This window comes from Bos indicus x Bos taurus, chromosome 2 (assembly GCF_003369695.1).
Source record: "Bos indicus x Bos taurus breed Angus x Brahman F1 hybrid chromosome 2, Bos_hybrid_MaternalHap_v2.0, whole genome shotgun sequence".
In the NCBI taxonomy this organism is placed as follows: Eukaryota; Metazoa; Chordata; class Mammalia; order Artiodactyla; family Bovidae; genus Bos; species Bos indicus x Bos taurus.
In genome coordinates this window covers 24592491-24612290 of record NC_040077.1, presented here as the reverse complement: position 1 = coordinate 24612290, position 19800 = coordinate 24592491, and the positions used below count along the sequence as shown (strand labels likewise).

The 19800-nt window shown below is 36.7% G+C and overlaps 1 protein-coding gene across 15 annotated transcripts in view; it reads left to right on the top strand.

The window, feature by feature from the left end:
* Nucleotides 1–17494, top strand: part of DYNC1I2 (dynein cytoplasmic 1 intermediate chain 2) — a 53950-nt gene extending 36456 nt beyond the window's left edge. For 9 of the 15 annotated variants that reach the window (XM_027557788.1, XM_027557756.1, XM_027557701.1 and 6 more), the window contains 4 exons: nucleotides 300–444; nucleotides 12878–13018; nucleotides 14863–14988; nucleotides 16852–17488. In XM_027557788.1, the coding sequence (XP_027413589.1) occupies nucleotides 300–444; nucleotides 12878–13018; nucleotides 14863–14988; nucleotides 16852–16965 (526 nt within the window). In that variant the 3' untranslated portion in view covers nucleotides 16966–17488. Of the gene's footprint in view, nucleotides 1–299; nucleotides 445–12877; nucleotides 13019–14862; nucleotides 14989–16851 lie in introns of all 15 variants that reach the window. The other 6 variants (XM_027557719.1, XM_027557796.1, XM_027557803.1 and 3 more) reach the window with 3 other exon arrangements.
* The last annotated feature ends 2306 nt before the right edge of the window (nucleotides 17495–19800 follow it).

Here is a 19800-nt window from a genome sequence, read left to right as displayed (position 1 = left end):
TTACATGTAGCATCCCTTTGTCTCTATTCCACCACCTCAGAACCTTGGATATTGGACTTTTGAGTTCTGTCATCAATAGCATCATGATTATGGTTCCAAAATGTACTTACTACTGCTTTAGTGGTGTTATCAAATATGGATAGAGTAACACTCAACATAATTATTTTGATGTGTTATGAGCACAGAGTTAAGTTTATTGAAATTGTGTCAAAGTAGAATAATAGATAAATCTATGATAACATATATTTGTAAGTGGTCTACTTACAAGAGATTTCCCTGTTTTCTCTCTTATGAGACAGCAAGGCTGGAATCAGTGAGATGTTCGAGGGACATCAAGGACCAATTACTGGCATTCATTGTCATTCAGCTGTTGGAGCAGTGGACTTCTCACATCTTTTTGTCACTTCATCATTTGACTGGACAGTAAAACTTTGGACAACTAAGGTATCTAAAAACAGATGTCTGGTCAGGTGCTCAGGTTTCTGACACAAGGTGGTGCTCTAATACTACATGGAAAAGACGAAAAGCCTCCTAATAGCTTGGAATGATTTACTGATAAAGCTAGTCACAGAACATGAGTGTAAACTAGATGTTGAAGTTTTTAAAAAATATGCTTACAGGTATGATAACTCCACTCATAACCAAGACCGGTTGTCCCACCACTTCTGGCATTTCAAGCATAGAAATTGTTATTCTGAACTGAGCTGGGAGAAAAGCCTCTGAAGATCTCACATGACTCTCATATAGCTCCCCTATAGCCTGGCACAAAAGCTGTGCATTTGCTCTTTGAAGAGCTTTTAGAAGATGTTCAGAACTGCAGTGATTCACAGAACTGATGGAAACTGGAGAAAAGATAGATAAAAACTGTTATACAACAAGACTGTGTCATAAACTTGAGTCATTAGGAAAGTATTGTGTAAATACTTGTAAATTATTATAGTATAAGTAAATTTATTTATATTTCATATTTAAATTATTTTATATTAAATAAGTAAATTTATTATAAATACTTATACATAAGTAAATCCTTATACTTATGGATGCATATTTATTTTTGTTGACCACAATACATAATACAAGTTGTTTGTGTTTAAATAACCCTTGGAAAACCTTTTATGTTATGAAGTGCTTCCTGATCCTCCAGCAATTCCAGAAACATGTGACTTGCCCTGAATTATTAAAAGTCTCAAGGCAAATCCAAAGTGCCTTTACTTTGCTGTCTATCTTTTCTGTAGTATTACATTGTTGCTGACAAAGTCCCTTTCTTAGAATATCATATTCTGTTTAAATTAAGTTAAATTTTAAGCTGTGTTTTTTCATGTTTTCATCTGCCTTAACTTTCATTCTTCAATTTCTTTGAGAAAACCTGGTGCTTTTAAGAGATTTTCTTCACTATTACAGTGGAATCATTTATTTATCAAGTGTTGATCTTGTAAATCAGGGATGAACTCACTATTCACTCTTGTCGATGCTTTCTTTCAGTGTAGTAGGAAGTGAGGTAGCAAATTGTCTCTTAAAATTCAACATTTTCATGTTTGGGATTGCTTTCCTGGTAAAGAATCTGCCTGCAATGTAGGAGACCTTGGTTTGATTCCTGGGTGGGAAAGTTCCCCTGGAGAAAGGGATGGGCTCCCCACCTCCAGTTTTCTTGGACTTCTGTGGTGGCTCAGATGGTAAAGAATCTGCCTGCAATGCGGGAGACCTGGGTTCTATCCCTAGTTTGGGAAGATCCCCTGGAGGAGGGCATGGCAACACTCCAGTATTCTTGCCTGAAGAATCCCTCCAGACAGAGGAGCCTGACAGGCTACAGTCCATGGGGTTGCAAGGAGTCGGACATGACTGAGCAACTAAGCACGTTTGGGATTAATTCAGTTCAGTTCAGTCGCTCAGTCGTGTCTGACTCTTTGTGACCCCATGAATTGCAGCATGCCAGGCCTCCCTGTCCATCACCAACTCCCGGAGTTTACGCAGACTCACGTCCATCGAGTCTGTGATGCCATCCAGCCATCTCATCCTCTGTTGTCCCCCTCTCCTCCTGCCCCCAATCCCTCCCAGCATCAGAGTCTTTTCCAATGAGTCAACTCTTTGCATGAGGTGGCCAAAATATTGGAGTTTCAGCTTCAGCATCAGTCCTTCCAAAGAACACTCAGGACTGATCTCCTTTAGAATGGACTGGTTGGATCTTGCAATCCAAAGAGTTCTCAAGAGTCTTCTCCAACACCACAGTTCAAAAGCATCAATTCTTTGGCACTCAGCTTTCTTCACAGTCCAACTCTCACATCCATACATGACCACTGGAAAAACCATAGCCTTGTCTAGACGGATCTTTGTTGGCAAAGTAATGTCTCTGGGATTAATTAGCAGGCATTAAAAACAGCATTTAAGTCTAATGAAGGAAAATGGATTAAAAACTGTTTAACACAGTGTCTATCTAGCATGATAGAGACTTCACAGTGTTCATTCAGTTCCTCCTCTTCTCCTCCATGGAGATCAGGCAGAGTGTTAATACATTTTGTTTATCATCTGTTTTCCTTCCTGGATTGCTCTTGAATTTTTGCTTTTGAATGAGATTTATACAGTGGAGAAAGGTAGAGGTAGAAGATTCTCATGTCTGTAAGCAAAGAAATGCATAATCCAGCTAGCAAAACCAAAGCAAGATGCAAAATTGGAGAGATGAAGCCAGTTGTTTCTCTCTAGCTGTAGGTGGCCAGCTAAGTGGCTAGATTTCTGGATATCTGGATACCTTACATCTTAGATTGTTGGTCAGTACCCTTTTTCAGTATTTGAAAAGAATCTTTTATCTATTTGTAGATTTGTTATTTTTAATATCTCAGGGCTTCAGTTTGCCATCCTTTTATCTTTAAATCTGAGGTTTCCATTCTTAAATATACCACTAAATAGGACTAGAAAATGAAGACTTCATCTTGCCTAAATAAGAACAGTACCTACATCTGTGATAGTGGACTGACTGGTGCTTGCTTTTTTGTACTACACAGCTGGTTGCATGGTGGTTGATATTTTTTGTTTTTGTATTTTCCTGTATTTCAACATAAAACTGCCTACTGAATAAGAATGACAGCCAGCCATATCTCTTTCTTTGCTAATTGAGCTAGGCATTGCTTCCTTCTTATGCTTCATATAGAAGACTCATTTATTCATTCAACTGTAATACATGGCTCCCTTCCCCCCACCACCCTATTCTTTGGTCACTCCAATGTTAGTGAAGATTTTATAGAAGATAAATCACATACCCTCAATACTGCTGACTGCTACTGCTAAGTCACTTCAGTCATGTCCAACTCTGTGTGACCCCAGAGACGGCAGCCCACCAGGCTCCCCCATCCCTGGGATTCTCCAGGCAAGAACACTGGAGTGGGTTGCCATTTCCTTCTCCAGTGCATGAAAGTGAAAAGTAAAAGTGAAGTCGCTCAGTTGTGTCCGACTCCTAGTGACCCCATGGACTGCAGCCCACCAGGCTCCTCTGTCCATGGGATTTGCCAGGTAAGAGTACTGGAGTGAGGTGCCATTGCCTTCTCCCACCCTCAACACTGTATCAGAAGAATTACCTTTTTAATCTGACTTTTCATCACACAAATAGTTCTAGTCTATGAAGGAAGAAAGAGCAACAATCTGCTAAGTATTTTTTTGTTTGGCCATATTATGACTCCCAAAGTCATTATTGCTTTGATCTTGGATTTATACTTCATGGTTAATTGTGTTACTGGTCTTCATTTCTTCTCTAAAAACTTGGTAGAGCCTCTCTGCTCTCCAATACAATGATAATGAATAATAGGCAAAATTTTAAGATAATCTCTTCTTAAAAACATTGTTCCAGCTTAAAAAGCTTTAAGCTTTTTAAACCGGTATCTTCAAATTCATAAATTTAACAGACTTTAAATGTTTTTTTCTTTGCCTCTACTTTTTAAGTGTTTTCTGACTCTAGGAATTGGGTCCCCATAAACTGGAGGAATGAATCATTAGATATTGCTGTATCTTTGTATCCTTTAAGAGGTGACTCTGCCCCAGTAGCAAAACAAGATTCTTTCTTTTTCTCCCTTTCTATAAATCCTCTATCACTTGAAATCTCAATTGGTATTGCCTCAAATTTCATTTAAGTAATCTATCTTCTGTCATCTTCTAGTTTTTGCAGAGTCAGGGATTTTAATGCAGTGACAGGGTTCTGGATCATCAAATTGTTTTCTTTACTTTTTTGAACTCAGTTATTTTTAATAAAGAAGATAAAGATAGATAGTTCTCCACATTTTGGTGAAGTTTAAACCAACCAAGATATTGCTTCTAAATTAAGGACACTGTTAACTTTTTAAAATACCAAATTTGAAGATTCACAACAGAAGTACTTTGGCAGTCCTGAAGAATGGTAGGAGGAATAGAATGGTTATCTTGAAGATAACTTGAGGATTCCATGAGTACTTGATTAGGGGTAGACCTAATAAATGAGCTTAATATTCCAACCACATTTAACTGTACTTACTACATACTCTTAAAATATAAGAATTATTTATTTGGAGGACAAAATATTAATATATGCACAATATATTCTAATCTCAGAACTGATGCCTTTCAGGAGCATATTTACCATAAAGTGACAAAGTTAAAATCATTAATGTATTTCTCAGAATAGGTAGTTCTTGAACTTTTATAGTCCATATACACCTTAAAATTATTTCACAGTTTCTGATGTCTTAAATTCCCTCCTTATTTGAAAAGCTTAAACCTATTTAACTCTTGGAAAATATCTGCTTTAAAACAGGGTTAAAGAGATTTTACTAATGCTTCTAATAGCAACTATGCACCTATTAGACAAATTAAAATGAAGAAATGCTCTGAAGTTGGGATGTTTCTTGGAAAATGCTGCCTGACCATCAGGACCCAGTCCTCCAGGGCAACATTTACTGTAATAACTTGTTGTTGGCCAGTGTCCAGCCTGTTCTTTGCATATTCAGAAACTCAGTTTTATCAGTCTACTAGAGTTGATTAGCTAGGGAGTGCTAATTAGAACTCACAGGTGTCTACGACACTGATACGTGGGAGAAGGTCAATTTATTAATTTACACTGAGAAACAACTGCCAGAAGGCCCAGATACTCATACTTGCCTGACCAGTTCATTGTTTCCCTGTATTGGACAACCCACATGGGAAGCCAAATTATAATCAGAAGGTTGCTTGGTAAGCAAGGAATTGGAGCAAAAGACGTTTTCTAATTTGAATGTTTAATGGCATCAAGCAAAGATAGCCTGATTCGTTCATCTTCACATAGAGATAACCCTGCCATAGATGGTAATCCTCAGAATCCGTTGACAGAGACACTGTCTCCAGGACAGTGCTTGAATTAGGCGTTTCTTCAGTTTTCTTATAAGATTGCTTCTTTATATTTCCATTTCTTTTTAGGATACATACATTCCTTCTCAAAAAGTTAGTATCTTCTTTCAGGTTATATAGAAAGGTATTTCTGCCCTTGGAATTGTTTCTTTTTCATGAGAATCTGTTTATTTCTATCTTGATTCAAGTGAGGACGTACTTATTTCCCATTTCTCTGGAGAGTACCTTACCGTTATGTTCATGGATTTACTATAGGGACTCTTTGGTTATTAATCTAGAACTCCCCAGATGCCCCCAGAAAAATATAGAATTACTGTATACATTTCCTAGGGCTGCCATATCAGATTGTCACAAACTGGGTAACTTAAAACAACAGAAATTTATTCTCTCACAGGAGGCTAGAAGTCTGAAATCAAGGTGTTGGCAAGGTTGGTTACTTTTGGAGGCTCTGAGGGAGAATCTATCCCTCTTCCCCTGTCTCTTTTCTAGTTTTCAGGGTTGCTAACAATCTTGTGCCTTTTGGCTTCCAGGTGCATCACTCCAGTTTCTGCCTCTGTTGTCACATGGCACTCTCCCTACATGTCTGTCCAGATTTTTTTCTTCTTTTAAGACAACAGTCATGCTAGATTCAGGGCCTACTCTAAGCAGTATAACCCCAGTTAAGTCTGCAAAAGACCCTTTTTCCAATAATGTCACATTTACAAGTTCCAAACAGACTTGAATTTGGCAGGGAGTTGTGGGGCTGGGGTGGGCAGGACACTATTTAACCCAATACATAACTGTAAAGAACTAAAAAATATATATATATGGTTTGTCTCTTGACCATTCAGTGTTTATTTTCACCATGTACTACAGCGAGTTGCCTTTGATTATTCAAATGCTATCTGTTGTTCAAGAAACAATACATTCTTTTGATTAATTCTTTTTGGCAAATGTATTTGCAAACCTTTTGTTTGTAAGAATTTTAGAGCGGCAGTGACCTTTAGACATCATCTAGTTCAGTAGCTCTCAGTTTTGGTCATATTAGAATCACCTTGGCAATTTTTAAAACTTTTAGTGCTCACCTGGCACCTGAGACTGATTAAATCATAGTATCTAAGGAGACTTGGCAACAGCATAATTTTGAAAATCTCTCCAGGATTAGGGGGATTACAATGTATAGTCAAAGTTCAGAACCACTGATACAGAACTTTTGTTCTGCAAATAAGGAAGCAGGGGCCTGCAGTGATGAGATGACTTCTCCAAAGCCTTAAAGCCCTGAAATAAGAGTCTAGGTCCTGTGTCCCTCTTCAGCTCTTTCCTGCTGCCTCTCTTCCATTTAGGCAGAAGTTCTCATCAAATTAAGAAAAGATATTACTATTAAAAAGTATTTCAAGTGATCCATTTGGGATTTTAATTTGCAGTGTCATATATAAGATTAATATATTAATGAACAATTTTGGTATTGTGTGTGTTCTTTCTTTCTCTTTGAGGGGCAAAATTGTTAATCCTTGGATGACTGTTAAACTTGAAAAAATTACCAAAGGTTTCTAATTACATTTTATAAATTTGGAAATGTTGCCTTTATTGTATTTTTATTTTTAATATCTTTTACCCAGTTTTAATGCATCCTGCTCTTTTTCTCTGGCTGCATCATAGTCCACTTAATTAGATGAAGAATTTTATTAATAATTTCCTGAGACATTCCACAATATTCTTTTTCACTTTATATATAATTTTATGTGTTTTATTCAAATTAGTATATTAAATTTTTCATATTTTATAAAAAATGGAATCATGATATGTACTTATTTGTGTTTGGCTTTTTTGTTCATTATATTTGTAAGGGTCATTCCATTTTGTTGAATGTAGTTGTAGATTATTAGATGTTCATTGTCTCACATATATAGTATTCCCTTATGTAAATATACTATAATTTATCCATTCTGCTGCTGATGGTATGTGGGTTAATTGTAGTTTGGGGTTGGGTTATGGATAATGTTGCTATGAGCATAGTTGTAGGTGTCTTTTGGTGAACATAAACACTTGTTTCTGTTGGGCATATACTTAGGGAAATACTTGGCCATAAGATATGCACACTTTCAGTTGATACTGCTGAGCAATTTTCCAAAATAGTTTTACCAGTATTTTAAATTTAAAAAAATCTTGTAGACCAATATATATTCTTACAGAGTTGAACATGTATGTGCACATGACTGTGAACAACTGTGTTAAGTCTTTGATGAGAGACCATAAAATTGCCTAAAAATGGGATTTTCTTGAAGTATACAATCACCTCAGGATTTATAGACCTTGTTGTTCAGTCGCTCAGTCGTGTCCAGCTCTTTACAACCCCATGGACTGCCGCATGCCAGGCTTCCCTGTCCTTTACTGTCTCCCGGAGTTTGCTGAAACTCATGTCAATTAAGTTGGTGATGCCATCCAATCTTCTCATCCTCTGTCGCCCCCTTCTCTTGCCTTCAATCTTTCCCAGCATCAGGGTCTTTTCCAATGAGTTCACATCAGGTGGCCAAAGTATTGGAGCTTCAGCTTCATCAGTCTTTCCAGTGAATATTCAGAGTTGATTTCCTTTCGGATGGACTGGTTTGATCTCCTTGCTGTCCAAGGGACTCTCAAGAGTCTTCTCCAGCATCACAATTCGAAAGCATCAAATTGTTTGGTACTCAGCCTTCTGCATGTTCCAACTCTCACGTCCATACATGACTATTGGAAAAACCATAGCTTTGAGTATATGGACCTTTGTTGGCAAAGTGATGTCTCTGCTTCGCAAAACACTGTCTAGGTTTGTTGTAGCTTTTCTTCCAAGGAGCAAGCGTCTTTTAATTTCGTTGCTGCAGTCACTGCAGTGATTTTGGAGCCCAGGAAAATATTCACTGTTTTCCATGTTTTCCCCACTCTTAGTTTTTGAATGTTGAGTTTTAAGCCAGCTTTTTCACTCTCCTTTTTCACCCTCATTAAGAGGCTCTTTAATTCCTCTTCACTTTCTGCCATCATCTGCATGTCTGATTCCAGCTTGTGATTCATCCAGCCCGGCATTTCACATGATGTATTCTGCATATAAGTTAAATAAGCTTTGACATACTCCTTCCCCAATTTTGAACCAGTCCACTGTTCCATGTCCAGTTCTAACTGGTGCCTCCTGACCTGTATACAGGTTTCTCAGGAGGCAGTAAGGTGGTCTGGTATTTCCATCTCTTAAGAATTTTCAGTTTGTTGTCATCCACATAGTCAGTGGCTTTAGTGTAGAAAATGAAGCAAAAGTAGATGTTTTTTCTAGAATTCCCTTGCTTTTTCTATGATCCGTCAGATGTTGGCAATTTCATCTCTGGTTCTTCTGCCTTTCCTACATCCAACTTATACACCTGGAAGTTCTCAGTGCAAGTACTATTGAAGCCTAGCTTGAAAGATTTTGAGCATTACCTTGCTAGCATGTGAAATGAGCACAATTGTAGTTTGAGCATTCTTTGGCATTGTCTTGCTTTGGGATTGGAATGAAAACTGACCTTTTCCAGTCCTATGGCCACTGCTGAGTTTTCCAAATCTGCTGGCATACTGAGTGCAGTTTTTTAACAGCATCATCTTTTAGGATTTTAAATAGCTCAACTGGAATTCCATCACCTCCACTAGCTTTGTTCATAGTAATGCTTTTTAAGACCCACTTGATTTCACACTCCAGGATGTCTGGCTCCAGGTGAATGACCACACCATTGTGGTTCTCCGGGTCATTAAGACATTATTGTGTAGTTCTTCTGTGTATTCTTGCCACTCTTCTTAATCTCTTCTGCTTCTGTTAGGTTCTTGCCACTTCTGTCCTTTATTGTGCCCATCTTTTCTTGTAATGTTCCCTTGGTATCTCCAGTTTTGTTGAAGAGATCTCTAGTCTTTACCATTCTATTGTTGTGCTCTATTTCTTTGCATTGTTCACTTAAGAAAGCTTTTTTATCTTTCCTTGCTATTTCTGAGCAGGGTGTTTGTTAATCACTGATGTGCATCAGAACCTTTAGTGGAGCAACACCAGAGAGACTCAGGATGCACAGGGAAGGTGGGGCCCTGCGTCTGAATTTCTTAAAAGCTCTGCAAATGATCGTGATACTCATTGTTGCCTTGGCATTGTTGCCAAGGGGAGTTATAGGAAAATAATGATCTTAAGGAAAAAAACTCTTACTTTCTGTTTTTAGCTTACTTTTAAGTTTGTTTAAAATTTTTATTTTCTTAATTACAAACAGATTTTTTTTGGCTTTTAAGATAATCATGCAGTTGACACTTACTTTGATAACCTGGAAAATTTTAGATTTATAATTTTAAACTTTTTGTTATAGAAAATTCCAAATAGATACAAAAGCAGAAAGAGGAGTATAATTAAACTGTAGTGCTCATTACCTAGCTCCTAAAATTATCAACACGTGACCAACCTTGTTTGATCTATTCCTACGTACATTCCCTCCCTACCACTGGATTATTTTAAACAAAGACATAGTATGCAGTATTATATCTACAAAACAAAAAAACCCTGTAATACTACCATATCATTGTTGCACTCTCCCCCTAAATGAATAATAGTGATTCCTTAATTTCATAAAATAGGCGATTGGTACTCAATTAAAAAAAATTTTTTTGTTTTTTACCTTTTATTTGTTTGAAGCCGAATCCAGATGAGGTTCATTTATTTGTGATTAACCCATCCTTTGAGTCCTTCTCTTAAAAGTAGGGTTTCCTTCTCTGTCTTGCTGCTACTGCTGTTGAAGAAACCAGTTTGGTGGTCCTGTTAGTTTCTCACAGTCTGGATTTTGCATTCTGTGGTATCGTTCATACTGTTGTGTATAGTTGCAGATTGTTTATAATTCTGTAAGGAGAAGCTTAGTGTCCCCCAGTCCTTATGTTGACATCTCTTCATTCTTTTTGGTCATCTGGAGCTGCTTCTGCAGTAGATTCCTCAGGAGGTGCTCATGGGTGCATTATTCCTGTATTCACAAGAGTCTGTCTATGAAGGTCAGTTTGTGCTATCTGCTAAGTCGCTTCAGTCATGTCCAATTCTTGTGACTCCATGCACTGTAGCCCGCCAGGCTCCTCTGTCCATGGGATTCTTCAGGCAAAAATATTGTAGTGGGTTGCCATGGCCTCCTCCAGGGGATCTTCCGGACCCAGGGATCAAACCCATGTATCCTGTTTCTCCTGGATTGCAGGTGATTCTTTACCACTGAGCCACCGGGGAAACCAGTTTGGCTGTATATAAAATCTACAGTTTACATTTTTTGATTACCTTAAATATATTACTGTTGTTTTCTGGCAAAAGCATTGTCAAAAAGTCTGATGACAATCCTATTTTTTTTCATTACCTCATAACTTGGTCTTTAAAAATCTGGATGATCAATTTTTTTTTTCTTTTTTTTTACGGGTTGATTGTGTAGATACACAAGATACTCTAATATGAATTTCAGGCTGTCTTTTATTTTAGGAGAGTTCTCTAAAATTATTATTTTTGTATTCTATAGTATTGCTTTGATTTTCTTTTTTAGGGCCTACCATTACAGGTATATCTTTGTTAATCTCATTTGTCTATCACTTTCAAAAAAATTCAGTTTATCTCTTTTTTTTAAAAATAATGGTGTTATTGAGATATAATTCATATACCATAAGATTCATCATTTAATAGTGTACAATTCAGTGGTTTGGGGATTTTATTTAAGCCATCCTGGTGGTATGAAATGATATTCCATTGTGGTTTTGATTTGCATTCCCATGATGGATAATGATACTGGACATCTTTTCAAGTGCTTATTTGTATTTGTAGATCTTCTCTGGAGAAATGCCTATTAAAACTTTGCCCAAGTTTTAATTGGGTTGTTTGCCTTTTTATTCAAGTATTGTTAAGATTTGTAGATACGAGTTACTTACAGATATATTATTTCCAAATATTTTCGCCCATTGTATAGGCTCTCTTCACTTTCTTGAGGGCATTATTTGAAGCACAAGGGTTTTAAATTTTGATTTACCCCAATATATATACTTTTTTTTTTGTCATTTGTGCTTTTATCTCATCTAAGAAATCATTGACAAGTCCAAAGTCACAATGACTTACTCCTGTGCTTTCTCCTAAGTTTTACTGTTTTTACCTCTTGTATTTAGAAGTTGTATTATTTTACCTCTTATATTCGGATCTAAGATATTTTTGAGTTAATTTCTGGGTTTGATGTGGGGAAGGAGGGGTCCAACTTCATTCTTCTGCATGTGTATATACAGTTGTCCCAGCATCACTTGTTGAAAAGACTGTTCTTTTCACATATAATTGTCATGACATCCTTACACTTGTTAAAGATCTGTCACAATAACTTTGTGTGAGATTTGACTGAGATCCTTTTTTTTGTTCCTTATTATCTAGTAGTGAAATGAGTTTTTCTATGTGTTTAAGGAGGGAACGGGCATAGATAACTTTTCTAGTTTCATGTTGTTGTTGTTTAGTGGCTCAGTTGTGTCCTACTCTTTGCGATCCCATGGACTATAACCCGCCAGACTCTTCTGCCCATGGGATTTTCCAGGCAAGAATACTGGAGTGGGTTGCCGTTTCCTTCTCCAGGGGATCTTCCTGAATCAGGGATAGAACCTGTGTCTCCTGCTTTGGCAGGTGGATTCTTTACCACTGAGCTACCTGGGAAGTCCTTTCTAGTTTTGTAGTCTAGGTTAAAGCTCTCCTAGGTTTTTTGCAAAGTGGATATATATCTCTCTGTGTCTTGTACTTCTGAAATGTATCTTTTCCGTTCCTCTCCACCACCTTTATCTGAACCTTCTCTTTCCCTTGTCCCTATTGTGCTGTGTTCCGCAACTTGGATTCCATTCCCTTCAGTTTCTTTTTGGTGAGACTTTGTCTTGGAAAGGGAGCTTTGATTTGTTAATTTTGTGAGTTTTTCGGGGCTCAGACTGCATCATTAGACCTTACTTCTATCACAACGGAGTCTGCCTTCGGTGTGTAAATGGAATTGTGTTGACTCCCTCCCAGTCTCTACTGCTGTTCTCAGACTGACCCCCATGCTGTCCAGTGATAACCCGCTGTGTACTGAAAGGCTTTTCTGTTCTATTCTCCAGCTGTGAGCAGCCCTCGTGCCTTCCTATACTTCTTCTCACACAGATGTGCCATGCAGATCTCATAGTTGGCCAAGGTTTCCACCTGTTTACGTTTGAAGTTTTGTCTCCTGATTTTGTTGTAGATGTTGTTTATGAATCTTTGGTTTTTGCTATCCTTGGTGCTTTGTCTGGGTTTATGGGGAGATTTAGAGGAGATTCAAAAAGTATAGTGCCATTGCTCTCATCTTTCCAGAATCTTCAGCACATCCTATTCCTTTTTAAAAACAGTATGGTGTCTACAAGGTAAATAGAGAATGCAGTCCAGTTGTTGATTCGTACTTCATAACTTCAGGTAATTCTGTAGTGAAACAGATTATAGGAACTTTTTCTAGGCTGAGTTAAGTATCATAAAATGTTATCATACTTATTGAATGTATGTCATATTTTGCTGTGCTAAAAATCAACTTTTCCCTTTCAGAATAACAAGCCTTTGTACTCATTTGAAGATAATTCAGACTATGTTTATGATGTTATGTGGTCACCCACTCACCCAGCCCTGTTTGCCTGTGTGGATGGCATGGGTAGGCTGGATTTGTGGAATCTCAATAATGATACAGAGGTGAGCAGGAAAATAACAAAAATTGCACTGAAAAATGGAAAATTGGAGATTTATTGAATAATTTGTGAAATTCCTTTTATCCCAAGGAATGTGAAAGGACTCTGTGATTGTAGCTTCATCACAAAGAAAGCAAATAAGCTTTGTACCCTAAATAATAAACAGCCTGCTGTGCAGAACTGAAGGGAGAAATATTATTGCCAGGACCACTGGGGCATTCCTTTTACTTCTAAAAAGCATTGTCACATCTCTTCATGTCCTGGCAAAGTCTCATTCATAAGGCAACTGGGATATTTTTCATTCATAGGCTAGAAAGCAGATAGTTTCAGGCTGTTGACATACGTTAACCTTAATTTTGAATTTCTGAATCATCTCTTAGCCTTGGTAGAATTGTATATTATCCATAAATACTAGTCTTAGGCTGACTTGAGTGACACAAAATGTATTTTCATGACTTGCTCTGTGAAAGATTAAAAACAGTGTTACTGTTACTATAACATTAATATAGAAATAATCAAATTTCATAATTATTATACTAAAATGACTTATTTGGAATGAAATTTAACTGCAGCTATTATTTATTCTTAACTATGTTTGTTTTTACCAATGTAGGCAGAGGCTTAGAGTGTTCTTAGAGTTCTGTATTGCAACGTGGTGGTTAAGAAGTACATTAGCAGTTCTATCAATAAAAGTTATTGAGAAAGTCTCTTGGTGCCTTCTCCCACAGCCACTGTTTCTCACATCTCTTCTTATTTCTAGTGGCTAAATATATGTTATCATAATCCTTTAAGTAAATTAGTTGATTATACAGGACAAGGAATTTATATATTGGAAATACAAGTATTTTAACATCATGCTAACTTCTGCTCTAGTAGTTTGAAGAGCAACATTCAGATACTGCTAGGGAAAGATATTGAGTCCTGGATACATGACTGGACTTAATTATACATTTCTGGTTATCTAGAGTGGTACCAATTTTCTTAATTTGGATTTTCATGTTAGGCATTTGTGGTTACAATTCAATTTTGATCTGTTCTATAATTTAACTCACAATAAAGCTAAGTTATAATTTTTCTCTTACAACTATTTTGGCATTCTAGAAGGTTAAATTAGTCATTTGGGGATGACTTATGTCAAATAGAAGGATTATTTTTAATCAGGTTTCAGAAATTTAAAAATATTGTGATTCTGTTCTGAGTCAAACATTGAAGGTTTGCTCTGTGAGTGGCAGATAATTTCTTTTCCCTCAGCATAGCAGAGGGTACGGTCATAATCCGAGGGATGGTGCCGTTGTGTTGGTGCTGTCATCTTGCCTTGCTCCAGATAGTTCATGGGAACAAGGGCTTTGGAATGACCCATACTGCATCTTTGGTATGAACTGTAGAATCTGTGGATCAAATCACAGGTTTTAGCTAACAGAGACACAAGCTACAAAAGTAACTCCTGTCCTCTAAAATTGAACCATAATCTGTTTATGCAGGCTTCTGAGATGTTTCTTTAAAAGAGGTTTTGGCCATCTGTTTTCAAACGGCTTGACTTCTTAAAAAAGTCAAAACAACAAAGAATCCTTTATTAAAGAGAAGATTTCTCAAAATGATGTGTCCAGTCATGTGAAGATTTCTTATGAAAGGACTTAAGTTATTTTCCCAAACCATTTTCAAGGATTGACTGTAATGTCATTCAAAATATATCACTGAACAGGAAGAAAGTTGGGAAAATTCTTTATCTATTTTCATCTTTGTTTTCAAAAACCTAGCCAGATTGGAGGAAAAGGAATTACTATTTTACATGTTTATAGAAATCCTGATGAAACTTTTAACACTGAACTGTATTTTAAATGACTTTAGGTGCCAACTGCAAGCATTTCTGTGGAAGGTAATCCTGCTCTTAATCGTGTAAGATGGACCCATTCTGGAAGAGAGATTGCCGTGGGTGATTCTGAAGGACAGATTGTTATATATGATGTGGGAGAGGTATGGGGCTCACTGCCTATAATTTTGACACATCTATTTAGCTTTCATGGAACTATAGTGACAGTATCTTTGTGGTTAAATCTAGTCTTTGAGGTTCATGAATTGAATAACCCATGTGTTTGTAAAGATAAAACTTACTTTTCATTACAGAAGCAACTCTTGAGATTAGTTTCCTTTCTAAACTGAATGTCCTGTGTCCCTATGCAACAAATTTTGAGGGTAGTATCATATGTCGAAAGTACTTTCCAGCATGCATTGCTGGAAATTAGAAATTCTTCAAGCAGAAGAAATTTAGTTATAGTTGGACTTGGGGGCTTTACAGAATTGACATTGAGATAAGATTTTATTTTCTATATTCGTAGATTTGTTTGGACCAGGTAGCTCAAATTAAAAGTAGTATCTTTTAAGAGCTACCTAATGACTATGTGAAATGTCATTCTTGACTCCTTGAGCCTTATTGCAAAGCCATTATGAATGAACCCAACAGGATGAGTTGCAGCCCTCTCATCTTTACTGTTTGGGTTGACTGTGCACAGTGCTCGGGAGTGGTATCCTCATGTTTTAGCCCTGGCTAGTGCCTTAGTCACTCTTTTCTTTTGCTGTGCCTTATGATTCTCCATCCTGTCTGGAAATCCCACAGCCTCTAGCAACTGCATCTGGAGAGAGGTAAATTGGATCATGTAGAGTAGCCAGTTGAATTCTCTGCATAGATGGAATTACTCTGTATCTGCACCATCCAACATGGTAGCCATTAGCCAGATTTGGCTACTGAACACTTAAAATGTGGCCAGAACAGCTGAATAACTGAATTTTCAGTTTTATTTCATTTTAAGTAATTTAAATGTAAATAGCCACATTTGTCTGGGAGCTACAATACTGGGTATCACTGTCCCATCTAGTCTAAAGTCGTACAGTAGATTTAGAAGCAGGCACATCCATTTGCCACACTGAATGCTCTGTGCCCTAATATGGCATACTGCTGCTGCTGCTGCTGCTGCTAAGTCTCTTCAGTCGTGTCCGACTCTCTGCGACCCCATAAACGGCAGCCCACCAGGCTCCCCCGTCCCTGGGATTCTCCAGGCAAGAACACTGGAGTGGGTTGCCATTTCTTTCTCCAATGCATGAAAGTGAAAAGTGAAAGTGAAGTCACTCAGTCATGTCCGACTCTTCGTGATCCCATGGACTGCAGCCTACCAGGCTTCTCCATCCATGGGATTTTCCAGGCAAGAGTACTGGAGTGGGGTGCCATTGCCTTCTCCGAATATGGCATGCTAGATTCCTCCAATATTATAATGACAGCTGTCAAAAATTTTTGGTTATTGAACTGCTTCAGTGAGGGAAATATATCCCAAGTGTCCTTTCCCCTTTTACTATTGATGTGTCACTGAATTGGTAAGTAGCAGCATACCTTTTGACGAAAGGTTTAAGATACATCAAGAAAGGTTATCTTATACTCCAAACAAAAATACTTAAACAAGAAATCAGCCTCTTATGAACCATGTTTCAAAAATTATTTCATACTCATGTGCAAGAAGTAAAAATTCTTCAGAAATTCCTTCCTGCTCACCAGAAAATCCATGAGATAGTGCATAGGAGTTATATTTAAAGAGCATCATGTCATTCTCTCTTGCACAGATGCTGATAATAGCAAAATCATTTCTGAGGCTGTCACAACACACTTCTCAAACACTATCTTTTGTTTTGAAATGTTATAAATTATTGGTATAGTAGCTGTAATTATGGAAGGGACATTCAAGTCAATTATTACTTTTTAATGGAAAAATTATTTGAAAACACTGAAAAATAGTGGGTAAGATGATCTTTTATTTCAGTGTACATAAAGCATTGTATTTCTTTTAACAGCAGATTGCTGTCCCCCGAAATGATGAATGGGCACGGTTTGGCCGAACACTTGCAGAAATTAACGCAAACCGAGCGGATGCAGAGGAGGAAGCAGCTACCCGAATACCTGCTTAGCTCCTGAAGAGAGAATATGTAGCCTTAGTGGATTTGGGGAAGACTCGAAGTAGATCCTAGAACTATTTTGCATGCTTCTGTCTAAATGATAATTAAAAGTAAATTTTGTGGATTAAACTATGGATTTAATGCAGCAAGCAAGTCTTACAAAGTCCTTTTTTATATAACATGCATTTTGTTTTGAATTTGTGTCATTTTTAATACAGTTGATTGACTTTACAGAATGCAACCTTTTCTGAATTCTTATACACAGGTGTATATTTGGTATTCTTTTGACGTCTTTTCAGCTTATAACACTATATACAGTTCTTTCTAAAGCACAGATTATGGTCCACATATTTTTAAATAACCATGATTCACTGTTATACTGATAATGTGCTCACTAACCATAATATGTAGGAACATTGTTTATTCTTAGCTATAGCATGAAAACTATCCAGTTCCATTCTGATACTCTCTTTTTCTTTACAATTCTTGTGATAACTGTCTATAAATAAAAACAAATATGCTTTAACTTTTCAAATTTTCATTTTGATTTACTCCTTGCAATTAAAATGTTATTAAATTCTGTCTCTCTCATAAGGTATCCTGTCTTCATCTTGCTTTAAGCTCCTGTTGTAAGCAGCTACCTCAAGTCCTGGAAAGCTTTGTTCCTTAAATTACCATACAGTATACTGTAGATCTCCCAGTTCATTATGAGCTGATGTCTAGGTAATCTAAGTGAAAAAATTTCTTCTAGATTAATTTTTGTTTTACTCCCTTTTTCTTCCCATCTAAGATATGGTGTAAAGAATAAACGGAAAGCTGCCTGTTGTTTTTGCTAATTGAGATTATATGTGAACCCTCTGAGACTGAAACCTCCTTTGAGAGAAATTGATTTTGTGGTTGTAGTAGCTATGAAAGAAAGTGCTCAAATTAAGTTTTTGTCATTGGATCAACTCCACATCTTGAGATCTGTTACAACTTTGTCTATAAGCCTGAAAGTTAAGTGGCAAATATTCTAAGAATTTGTGTTGAAATCAACCTGTTTCAGGACTAGAGAAAAAGATTATGCTCAGATGTTGAATTTATTCACTTTAAGTTGTCTAGTTCCTTGACCTTTTGTCCTTCTAAAGTTTAACTGTCATTTATTCAGCAACATGAAGAATAGATAGCAGATTTTGAACATTTTTGTTTGGATTTTCTTAATCTAACAAAGGTCTGTTTGGAAATACATTTCCAAGTAATTTATTCCTAACTATGAGTATTGTATACTGTGAGGAATAATTGACCTGGAATATCAACCCCAAATTCTAGCTCTGGCACTCATGAGAAGTATGGTTTTTGCCAACTAAGTCTTTATATCTGACTTTTTATCTAGGAGTTAAGATTAGATGATTTCTAAATTTCCTTCCAGCTCTAAAATTATTGATTCTAATTACTTCAGGCAATTCTCTATTTTTATATATTCAGTTTTCATAGGTTTACACCCCATAATTGCCTGTTATGTATCAGCAGCAAATAAGTTACCTCATGGTAGTAATGTCTGTGAGCCAAAAATTCAATCTTAGCGGGGTCACACTGTCTTAGTATAGAACTCATGTAATCACCTAAATAGTTACTGTATTCTTGCCCTCCATTTGTATAAATGAGTACAAAAAAAGAAGACACAATTATGATTAAGGTTGGAAATCACAAGATGAGGCAAACCCAGATGCTCACTGGACTCAAGTTGATGCATCCAACTGTGAAAGAATAAAATTGGTAAGTGTTAGTAAAAAATACTTCTCACCAAAGAGTTCTTGCTTTTGGGAAATAACTTTCTTTCTCCCCCCAAAATACAGTGTAGGCCTTTATCTTTACCCATTTAACTTTAGCCTACATTTTTAGTAACACACGAATTTAATGGGAGGAATTGCCTTTTAAAGTTAACTGTGAAAATAAATAAATAAAATAAATAAATAACTGTATAAAAGCAAAATACAAAGTACTGAGGGTGTAAATATTGATATGAAATCTTCTGACAGATTAAGCTGCTTAGAAAAGTGTCTCAACTCTTCTGTTTTAGAAATGGAAACCTTACAAGTTTAAAAAATATCCACTTACAGAAATTGTACCTTATTTGTTACCAGTTATACTTTTTTCCTGAGTGGGAAACAAGCCATAGCTTTCTGGCTAATTTCTTATTTTGTGTTTGTTGTTTGGCTATTTTCTTTTCTAATGAGAAGTTGGTTACCTTTGAATAGAGGAAGAATACTCAGTTTTGCAGAAGACAGCTTATAAACCTCAGAAATAATCGTGTGGTTTTTTTTGTATTAATAACCAAAAAAAAAAAATCTTCCAGTTTATAGATCTAGTTCCCTACAAAGTTTAGAAAATCTCTAGATATAAAACATTGTTTCCATAATGCTGAGATATTGCATATTGAAAGAATGGATGACCTAAAATTTAGGAGTAAGAAGTAAAGCTAAGTAGTTTTAGGAATGATCCTAGTCTTTCAATATTGTAAGAATGTTGATTCATTCTGTTTTGTACTAGTAGTAATAAATTGTAACCTCTACCACTTGAACCACGTGGAAAAGGTGTTTGAATGAGTGAATAAAAATTTGGAGTGAAGAATATAATTTTTCATCTTTCCGTTCTGTCAGGCATTCGCTTTCATTTTTTTAGAGTTTTAAAAACATTTATTTTTGGCTGCACTAGGTCTTTATCACGAGCTGTCTCTAGTTGTGGTAACAGGGGCTACTCTAGTGTAGCGTGTGGGCTTCTCGTGCAGTCGCTCCTCGTTGCAGAGCATGGGCTCTAACACGTGTGGGCTTAGTAGTTGTGGTGCACAGGCTTAGCTGCCCCACAGCG